General features: G+C 37.3%; 1 protein-coding gene across 1 annotated transcript; it reads right to left on the minus strand.

Annotated features, from left to right (window-relative positions):
* Positions 1–248: 248 nt before the first annotated feature.
* On the minus strand, positions 249–9,675 carry ptges3b (prostaglandin E synthase 3b (cytosolic)). The gene is made up of 8 exons (XM_012865940.3): positions 9,552–9,675; positions 6,821–6,934; positions 6,649–6,718; positions 6,447–6,545; positions 5,381–5,470; positions 3,191–3,247; positions 1,404–1,431; positions 249–1,306 (listed from the first exon to the last, which is right to left on the minus strand). Coding segments are annotated over exons 1-8 (480 nt in total). The 5' UTR covers positions 9,554–9,675; the 3' UTR covers positions 249–1,286.
* Between the last annotated feature and the right edge of the window lie 1,744 nt (positions 9,676–11,419).

An 11,419-nucleotide genomic window follows, 5' to 3' on the forward strand; every position in this document is an offset into this window, starting at 1 on the left:
AATTTGGGGTTGTAACGCAACAACCAGTGAATGTTTTTGCAAGTCATCGTATGTCTCACACACACACACTTAAAACCTGTAACTTTTGATTCATTTAGAAAAGTCCTGCATAGCAAAACTGAGATTTCATATCTGTCCAATGGTCATTTTGGGCCTACAACTGCCTGAATCATTTTCTAATCAAATATTTTGTTTAAAGGTCATAATTCAAAACTGACCAAAGACGAGGTAAAAAGAAAAAAAAAACATTGATTCTTAAACTGTTTATTAGAAAGATGTAGACAGTAAAAAACAAAAACATTTTCACTGTAGTTGAATAGTACTTGCCTCCCCTAACATTTTCAACAGTGCAAATATGATTTGGTCATTACATGTTTTTTTTTTTGTTTGTTTGTTTTAGTTCCAACAATCTCCAAAAACCATGAGGGAGTATGGGTTAAAAAAACCAAACTGTAGGAGAGCAACTAACCACACAACTCTGAAGCGCAACCAAACTCCAACCCTCTGCAAAACACTTTCATTTGCCTCTGCTCAGAAATATCTGCGTGTTCGGCAATGGAGAGGAGCTTTGAAATTCACCCAATTAATGGAATTCAACCTGTTGATGCAGTAGGTGGGAGCTGGAGAAATGCAAGTAACCCTGCAACAAGTTCAGATTGATTCAGTTTTACAAACATTTAACAAGAAGTGGGGGGGGGAAAAAAACAAAAAAAAACATGTAAGCTGCAAGGTTAGGCTACAGATACAGGTACTGGCTTCCTGGATATCTAAATTACAGCACATGGAAGGCTTTAGAGGACCCAATCAGTCAACGCATCCGATTCTTAAATCATGGAGGTACACTACACTGCTCAACTACCTTAAAAACCACAACAGCGGCAGAATGTGGGTCCGATCATTTTCGAAACAATTCGTTTGAAAGCAAACTGCGACTCTCTTAGCATGTATTGCTCATTTAGGTACAACTACACGTTTTTTTTAACCCCCCCTAACAAATAAATTGTGTGCTTAGTTGTAATATTTAACATTAAAACGAGATACCCCCCCCCCCAAAAAAAGGTGCAGTACAGCAAATGGACGTGGAGATAGCTGCTCTGTACAATACCATGCAAATCAACCATAGGAGGACTGACTGGTCAAAGAGTTTGGAGCTGCGGCTATGGATTTAAATATGGCTACTGACTCATATGTACAGTTGTCACTGCGTTCTCTTTCAAGATATACATTTGTTAAGATTTCCCCCATCCCCCGGTCTTCCATCTTCTTTAATAGCGTTTTAATGCCGTCTACTCCAGGTCGGGCATTTCTGGAAGTGGAAAAAAGAAAAAGTGGACATTATTAAAGACATGCACTGCTAATTATCGCTCTGACTGGGTTCAGTAGACAGAGTCATGAATACTCACTCTCATCGTCGCTATCTGCGGATTCATCCTACAGGTTAGAGAAAAAAAAAATGAATACAGCGTTCTTACATTATGTTTATTACCAGAATTTTAGTTTTCTGGATTTTTTGCCTCATTGTGAAAGCTTACAATCACATCCTTCCTAATAATAATATTTTTTTTTTTTACTTGACAGTCAGCTTAAGCAAGGGCTGCACAATTAATTACATTTGCAATATAAATCAAAATTTTTTTTTAAATCGCAATTTCCAAATCACAGAGGTTGTCAATTTTTGGCTATTTAACAAATTAAAGGATCAGACGCGTCCTTTAGGTGTCGGTTATATATTTAAAGCGGGTTTAGCTGCCACATGAAAGGGAAGAGACCTGCAGCAGTGAGATAATCTAATTTTAATATTTGTTTTAGAGTTTATGTAATCATAACGTTTTTACAAGAAACTTTTAGGAATCTCACCATAGCATAAAGTACCAGTCAAACCGTTTAATACTTAGACTTGTTTGTTTGGTTGTTCTCTATGTTCAAGGATAGATGTCCAACTCGCAAAGCTATTCTCTTGAATAATATTTGTCTGATTAAGAAAAACACTTAATTTTCTTGTTTTAAATAGTCCTCGTTTATGAACATCTTTATCTACAGGCCATTTTTGTTGCTTGTGGTTAATGCAGAGAAAAGTCAAAATTAAATTGCAATTATGGTGGAAATAAAATCGCAAAAAAATAAAATAATAATAATAATATTAATATTCTTACAGGCCTAGTTAACAGGACTCCGATTTTGCACAAAGCGTTTAATGGGTAGTCTAAAGCAAGGCTTGCACTCCTAGCTGTACATTTAGTTCATAACACTAGTTATCTATATATTATATTCATAGGACAAATCTATCAGTAAAATTCTGTTTATAATGGTATTCATCTCTATATTTATTCAGTAAAAACCCATGTCCTGTTCTTATGGAACCATTGTTTATCCTGCTCTTGCTGCTATTGCACTTTTGGTTAGACCTAAACTGCATTTCGTTGCCTTGTACCTGTACAATAACAATAAAGTTGAATCTAATCTAATCTAATACAGTTTTCCACTGTAGACTGTTGCCATAATAGCTCAACGGCAGCATGAAAACATCTGCTGCACTGCGCAGTAACTATTTAAGACCACTAATGTCCATTTTATGTTTGCTATAAGTTGGGGATTTAAACTGAGGCATTAATGCCGATTTGTCCGTAGTTATCTTGAAATAAATTCCCTGACACGGTTCACAACTTGTTTTACTCCCTCCCCCCGGTGTCCTTCTTTCCTTAACGTCTGTAGATTAGGTAAAAATGTCTCTTAACGCTGTGAGCTTCACTAACCAACTGAGTAACATAATTGAAACAGGTCCATAAAAACAACTTTATTCGTGGTAAAGCTCGGCGTTTTTATGGTTATTGTCTCTAGTTGGGATATTTCGTCCTCAAACTTGCCACCATCCCTCTTGAATGAAAAGCTCTTTGTTCCCTTCATGCAAAGCTTTGGTTTAAACGCAGACCCAAATTTTAAAGCTTTAGGACTGGTGCTTTGATAGGTCTTTAATATGATAATGAAAGTACAATGTTTTGGGCTACTGAATTTTCACAAATCTAGAATTTTTCCTGATCTTTTAGGAAACGTGATAAAGGGATTACAGTTTGGAAATGGAAATATTTTCTCATATTCAATCTCAACTAAATTTTGATTTATGAAGATTTTTACTAAATTTAAAACCTGATGGTCAAACACACAAAGTAAAATAAAATAAAAAAATTCTTACATCATCTGCACCATCTAGATCAGGCAGGTCATCATCTCCTCCCATGTTGTTCATCATCTGTAACAAATGCCAATATTACATTCAGTACTTTAATTCTTTAAATTAACAAGCTAATGCAGGAGTGAATGCTGCTTGTCGGGACTTTGATGCAAGCAACTGGTTCCCTTATATAGGACATTTTTGACCAATCTGTATAATATGATTTTGACTTTGTAAAGTGCCTTGAGATGACATGTTAAATAAATTGAATCAATCAATGCTACTGGAGAAACAATTGACTAGCCCACACCTTCATATGACAAAGCTTAGAGTATAGATTAGTATTTCAGCATCAATTATTTTCTCTACAAGATGAAAATATACACACAGCTATACTAGCAGTAAGGTTTAACAAAAAAACTAATTTCCCAGCTTAACATTTGTTGCCTTCGCAACTACAAAGCATAAAAAGGAACAACTGGGTCTACACCAAAGCTCCAAAAAACATTAGCTGTTACTGACAGCTAATGGCAAATGTTCACCAACATTTCATTATTCTTTTTATGCAATATTAAAATTTTCCAAGAAAATAAAAGGAAAGAAAACACTTGAACTACACCACTGTGTGCCATAGATTTGGGATTTCTCATACATCTTTTGATGGGTTTCAACATTTGAACTAGGGCGGGGCGATAAGTCGATTAATTTGGATTTACAATTTATAAAATATTTTTGTTTGGGGAAAAAAAAAAAAAAAAAAAAAAAAAAAAAAAAAATCAGGATTTTATTTTTCCAATGCACTTATTGGACTTCCGTGAACAGAATAGCATGGAATGCTGAATATATGTTAAGAAAAATATATTGTCAAAATATTGTAGAGGAAACTGTTAGTATAATCACAAGCATGTTCTACAGCTCGTCTTTAGTTGTACTTTGAATTCAGTTCAACTCTCAGACAAAATGCTTGACATAAAGCAAGTTTTTTTTTATATTTTCTTTTTGTGAAATGAAATGAGGGGGAAAATAGATTAATCAGATTTGGTATAATATGAGATTTTATTTTTAAGCCATATTGCCCAGCCATAATGAACTGCATTGGAGAAATAAATTAACTTTTCAGTGGTTCTCTGTGGGGCTAAAAGGATTAGTCGAATGATTCCGGTGCCTTAAATTCTAAAATTCTGGTTTGACGATATTGAGAAAAAAAAAGAAAGAGCTACCTCTCTGCAAAATACAAAATAACTTTACGCAGGTTCCCCCACAAACCTACATAGACAAAAGAACTGTCCATCCTACAGTGTAAAAAAGGACTTTTTTTTTGTTTTCCCACTTTCAGATGCATCCTTTACTACAAATGTTTGAGTGTACACTGAAAACATGCTATGCCATTGTATTTTAAAAAAGAAGCAATAAGCAGAATTTCATTTTTTTAGATAGAGCCAACAAATTTTTTTATAGTTTTGTGAAGAACTAAAGGTCTCTTTTTAGATGACATCATGCACCATGTCTCTGGATGATCAAGACCCATTATTATCACACAAACAAAAACAAAACTGTCTTTGGCGAAGAAGGTGTCAGATAAGGAAAGAGGCCAAACATTGGCCTGGCATCTGGAGAGCAGAAGCAGCTCCAGCTTTTCTCCTCCTGGACAGATGAGTGACAGCATGAAGACAAATGTTTGTTTTCATTGGTGTTACAGTCTTGTTTGACTTGTGTTGCTCTGTTGATCCGATTCAATGCAATGCTGCGGGCTTGTGAGCTGCCCACCGTGATCCTCACATACATTCAGGACTTTATTTCTTTATTTTTTTGCAAAAAAAAAGTTAACTTGAAGCAGATAACTGGTCTGGTGCTTAGATTTTGGAAGTAGAAAGTTGTGGCTTGCCACTCATCTTGTTTTGGTCTACAGACAGTGCTCAACTGCCACAGAGTGGTGAAACATCACGTATTGCTCCTTTAAACAAAAAAATGTGATTGTATTTTAAAATAAAGGACTTTAATCATTTGTTTACTTCTAAATTTGTTTTTTTTAATGCATTTCCACTCAAAACCAGCTGAAGAAGCTAAGTGAAATATCTGCAGAATGTACCAGTCTTTAACAGATTACTCAACTAATCGGAACAAATAGAAATACTCAACTATTAAAAAAATTAAAGTTGGCTGCAGCCCAAGTACTCTATTTCATTTGGGTGCCTCTGCAAGTTAACTTACGTCTGAGAATTGATCAAAGTTGCCCATCTCCTCGTCAGAGTCGTCCTCCCAGTCTTTCCAGTTGTTGAAGTCGACGCTGAGCCAACTCAACTGTAAACAGAGCAGGATTATTAGACCAAATAAACATTACTTAGAAACATCGTCCCGGTATTATCACCTATACCGATGTTAATACTGATATATCATGCATCCCTATTGAAGGTTTATGCCTTTTTTTTTATTGGTAAAATCAAAGCTACCCTATCTTTGACTACAGTCCATATAAGATATGGTTTTGCTGAAATCCCCCTTGTAACCGTTTAAGGTGGACTTGCTCTACAGGTTCTCACCAAGCAGAAGCTCGGGTCCATTCGAAGAGCCAGAGTGCGCTGTGGCACAAATAAGTAAATATTATTTTAACGTGCAGGGCTTGCACAATTTTAACAGTTCAGTTGATCTGGAAAAGTAACCCGAGTGGGTTACTTTTCCAAGATAAGTTAACATGATAACCAGCTGAAAATCCCAAACTGAACCTGAAGATACCAACATTAAACCAATGATCCTATTTTCACTCTTTAGGGCCGATCACGGCGAACTTTCAAATGTACAACATTATAAGCATTTTTCCCTTTTGATCTAGTTGTTTTGTAAATATTTGACCAGGTGATGCAGAAAACCATTTAAGAAAATATTGCTTTAATTCCTGGTTGGATTGAAAATTACTCTGCATTAGTAGGAAATATATGATTAAGCTAATTAAAAATATACATAAAAAATATACTATTATTTAAAAAAACAGGGTAGTGGTTTCTATTATATTACATACCAACATGAACGTTTTATGAAACGAACATCTAATTTTTTATTAAAATGAAAAAAATCTGTTACACTATTTCATAATAACTGCTATGAGGGTATTGTGAATGAACTTCAGTTTGATAAATAACTGTACAGCAATTTCAGGCTCATAGCAAACTGGCAAGAGTCGACGTTGCAGGTTTTTCCGTTACAAAGAACCTGTTTTATCCCCAGTGCTGCAGCATAAAGGTGGAAATCCTTCAGTCGTCGTTCTGCGTGCAGGACTGACCTTAGCCTTCTCTTTCGTTAGCCTCGGCCACGCCTTTCCCGGCTGCGCTTTTCGTAGATAGCACAAGACTGAACGATCTGTGCGTTTGTGTTTGCATTCCTGCAAGAGAAACAGGGGAGAAAAAAAAAAAAAAAAAAACTTTCCATGAAACACACTTTGCAGCGCCGTGTCCATTTGTTAAATAAAACACAGTTTAACTTACATTTTCATCGATAGCTTCAAAAAGATCTATTTGGTTCTCGTGTTTAACGTTATCAGTGCCTCCAGTACAGCTGCGGGAACAATTTGCAAAAAAGGATTTAATTTGTATAGCTCAGGTTTGGACAGCGATTCGGGCGATGATACTTTTAAGACCAAATAACATGGACGCATACCTGAATCCGCACTTTGTTTTATCAAAGTTAACTTTAACATCTTTGCTGTCAGCCACACAGAACTCTATAAAAACAGAGTCCCTCCTGTCGTACCACTTAGCAGTAGCTGGTTGCCTGAAAGAAAAGGGGAAAAAAAAAAACAGATGGAGAAGGTTAGGACTTCTGATAACCACTGAATGAGAAGCAAAAGCAGAGAGGCAATTATTATTTATTATTGGAATCAGACAATTTGCCCTAAATGCACAAACTGTTAATCAACAATGACTCGATGCAATCCGCTGGGATTCCTTAAATAAACTTTCTGACCAGTCTGTCTGTATGATCTGACTGAATTTGAATTTGTAAAGAGCCTGGAGATAACATGTGTTGTGAATCCGCGCTATATAAACAAAATTTAAATGAACAGGTAAAATACTGAATGGAAAATCTCATACGTATGAAACACTTTCAACCAACATCGTATTGCGTTGACGCATAAATGTGATTCAGTTAATTTTCTGTTGGAAGTTAAAACCCACTACCTGTACCACAGAACCAGGCTGCAGCACGTTTCACTCAACTGGTATAGGCCTTAGGATAAAAAATAAAAATAAAGATGTCCTAATCTGCAGGCCTGACATGAAATACAACTGGAAATCAGCAACCAGGAGAAGCTGAATCAGTAATTTTAGATGAAGCCCTGCATAGTAGGAGTATCTAATAAAGTTATTAGTGAGTATCTCACTCTGTTGAAGGTTCTGGGATCAGCATAGGCTAAGTTATGAACAGATTGTCACAGCAGTGCCATTTTGGGTGGATTTTGCATCCAAATCATATCTACAAAAAAAAAAAAAAAAGGCTCACTAAGCTGCAGTTGGTTGAGTATCAAAGGATTGTGTGTATGCATGTGGGGGTCAAACCAGATGAACAGCAGAGGGGATTACAGACCCTCCCTGTATCAACGCGTACACCCAGTCTTTCTGCTATCGGTTTCTCTCGGAGCAGCAGATGGCCTTCAACTAGAACTTGTGTCAGGTTGCCACAGGGTCTGAAGTTACAAACGGTCGTTTCACTGACAACAGTATCAAACGTGAAACGTCTGCGCAAGACTCCAGCACGGTCATCCCAAATGTAATTAGTGGTTTTATTCATGAACACGTATGCTTATCAAAATTCATTAAGTCATCGACAATCAGGGCAACCTTGGACGTCTGAGCCTGCATAGCTCCACTGATCTCCGGTCTGCTACAGGATCGTTTTTTATTGTTGGCTTTAATGGATCTGAACGGTTCGGTCCAGCCACATCTGCAGATTATTTTCCATCAGCAGCTGCCGCACATTGAAAAATGGAGATCGTCACATCTTTGCTGCTTCTTCTTCTGTGTTAGGAAGTTATTAACCACTCTGTGTAACTTTTTTTTTTTTTTTTTAAATGGCTGTTAAGGACTAGGAATGGGTGACTTAAAACATTGGCAACATATTTTGTGGGACTACTCCAGACTGCGATTAAAGAAAACGTAAAAAAAGAATTTAAACATGTCAATAATGCTTGACACACAATCCAGGCCAATAAAGCCGATTCTAAATATAATCCTAATGGAACAAATGTACAAGATTTTTTATTCATAATGACTCGGCTCAAAACGACCGCAGGTCTTTGATGGTGAAAGCGGTCCGTTCCAGTCTTCATCCTGATCCGGTTCTCCACCCTGATCCTGCACCTTTTAGATGCCTCTCTGCAGCGCCACACCTAAATCCAATGATCGGCAGACATCGCTGCCATAGCCTGTTGATCATTCATTTATTCATATAAGTCAGGTGCCAGGCAGCAAGGAGACACCTAAAACACACAGGGCAGTGGTTCCTGGGGACCAGAACTGAGAACCACTGTTCTACACAAACTAGTTCCATGTGCTTTATTTTCTATAAAAAATAAAATAAAAAAAAAAAAAAAAACATGCGGTTCACCAGTTAGGCTACAGCCACACTGAGCACTAGCATATAAAGACATTTAGCACACACACACAAAAAAAAACGTGCAAGTAAAAAGTAAAACACTATAGTTATTGGAGACGCCTTTTGTGACGTCATCGGAAGCACGTGGGGGGCTTGTCTTTTTGGAGGACAGGGAAACTATCTTAATTAAATATTTACAGCTGAATAAATAAACGAAATAAATAAAAAGACACAAAGCTAACCTGAACCACGGCAGGTAATGTGACAGTATAGGTAGCAACTATTTATAAAGAAGTCTGGCTAATAGCTTTAAGTTTCTCCCTCTTCTCTCTTGATAAAACGCCAACAACTAGAGCAGCAGTTGGCGGATTTGCGGCTAAACCCCCATCGGGTTTTCAGTTTAGAGCAAATATCCTGCCTATTTCCTCAGCCTCGACGCTAAATCTAACGACTGAGCCTGTCCAGAAGTCTCAATGAGCTCAGCTAGCCATGCTAACAAGGCTGCTGCTGCCTCCACCGTGGGCAAACCATGCGGTGCCCCCGCAGAGCCACGCAAAAAAATAAATAAACGGCCAACTTCTCCGCTGATGGCGGGAAGGCGAAATATTACTGCCGCGGAACACTGCGGCCTTTTGACGGGTCCATAATACAGTTCGTTTAATGTTAACGAGCTATCGGTTTACAGAAGCAAGGCCAGACCTCCCGCCTTTACAGAAGCATGTTTTAAGGGCAGCGACACCGAGCTACCGCACTTTCCCAGCCGCTGCCTCCTCACCGTTCCCGCTCCACAACTTACATGTCTCGGCGTGAAGAGGGCTTCTTCTACAGCAGAGGAACCGGTCTCGTGAGAAGAAGGATAATGCTTGTTTTCTGTTTTTGATTTGTTTGTTTTTTAAACGGACACCGCTGCTAGCACACGACCCGGGCAAACGCCGCTAGCTTGAGGACTAAAAAACTCCGGATTTTCTTACGTATCCAGGGATGAGAATAGCGAGTCTGACGCAGTCGGAAGCGAACTAGATGCTTCTAGAGCTTTCAGCCACAGCCGCGTGCGAGGGAGGCGGGGCGCGGCACGGCTCGGCTCGGCACGGCCTCCAGTAAAGACAGCGCTGCCATGCTTTTAGCTGCAGCATCTCACAGTTTAATCAAATAATGTAGCGTCAAACATCGAGTCATCGTACAATACTTAATAACATACTCCCACTGCGTGCAAAATCCACTATCAGTTAAATACATTTAAAATTGACTTATTTTATATTTTGTACAACAACATTAAAAATGTTAAAGCGCAAAAAAACATTTTTTTAAAAACCTAATTTAAAAATGTGAGTTTTTAAATTACCTCAGTGTATCGCGTGACAGCCAGACACTCGGTGCATGTTATATGAAGTGCAGTGAAGTTGCACACAATTGTTAATTTTAAAAGAAAACACGGTTTTATAAATATTTGATACAAAAATATGAGAGCCAGATATTTACATAGACTAACTTTCCCCCTTTTTAGTTTGATTAGGTTAACACATTTGTTTGCTAAATGCCAGGGTTTTCTTTCAATTTGTTACTTTCTTGAAAATCAAAGGTTGACATACATTGACATTGGCCCCCCCCCCCCCCCCCCAAAAAAAAAAAAAATTATGTCATAACTTTGTAAGCATCCAAAAAGTTAATACACAACATTTAATTACATTGGAGGCACCCCTGACTACTCTACACTCATAAAGGGAACATAACATGCAAAATCCTCTTTTTTAATCAAATACATTCTGCTGTTTACTTGGAGTCTCCTGGAAGTGCCAAAAAGCTGAATGTAGCCTCTCAAGGCGCTGTGTTGATATCTTTCATATTATTTTTGGGTCAGCTGTTCAGTTTTCAGCTGTCCCCATTAAGGCTTTTTATTTATTACATTACAGGATTTGCTGCAGAACTGCTAAACAAGGTCATGGACTTCCAGCTTACCATTTTTATTTTTCGCTGTGATTTGGTTGACTAAAGGATGCAGAAGCTACAAGTGGACAAGTCCAGGTAGATGGTTTTATAAAATTCAAAAAACAGTAAGAGAAAGAAGAAATGGAAGATGAAATAGAAAACAGGAGAGGGTGATAACAAGATTAAGATTTGGGCATACAGGACTTAATTATACACTTTATAAAATTCAAAAGCATAATACCGGCAAATGTGATTATTGTGGAAAATATGAAACAGTAGAACATGTTATATTAGAATGCAATAAACATGAAAGAGAGAGAAGATATATGAGGAAAGAGTTTAAATGTATTAAGGAAAAGATTAATTTGTTAGATATTTTGAGGTAGCATTTGGGGAGTAAACATATACAAATAGTTATTCAATATTTAAAGAAAACTAAATTATATAGAATTTGATTATAGAAGGAGTGCATTATATAAATGAGTAGAATATTAAGGAATAGATAGATAGATAGATAGATAGATAGATAGATAGATAGATAGATAGATAGATAGACAGACAGACTGATAGGTATATATAGATAAATAGGCCATTAAGAACCAGACTCCATACCAGTAAGTGGCGGTAATGCTACTTAAAGTTTGTTGCCAAAAAATTCCACAAGAAGAAGAAGTGGACAAGTCAAAGGCTCCACCTGAACGCCCTTAATTATAGCTCCTAGCTCCTGTTCTTTGACGT

This window comes from Fundulus heteroclitus, chromosome 1, assembly GCF_011125445.2.
Source record: "Fundulus heteroclitus isolate FHET01 chromosome 1, MU-UCD_Fhet_4.1, whole genome shotgun sequence".
Taxonomy (NCBI): domain Eukaryota; kingdom Metazoa; phylum Chordata; class Actinopteri; order Cyprinodontiformes; family Fundulidae; genus Fundulus; species Fundulus heteroclitus.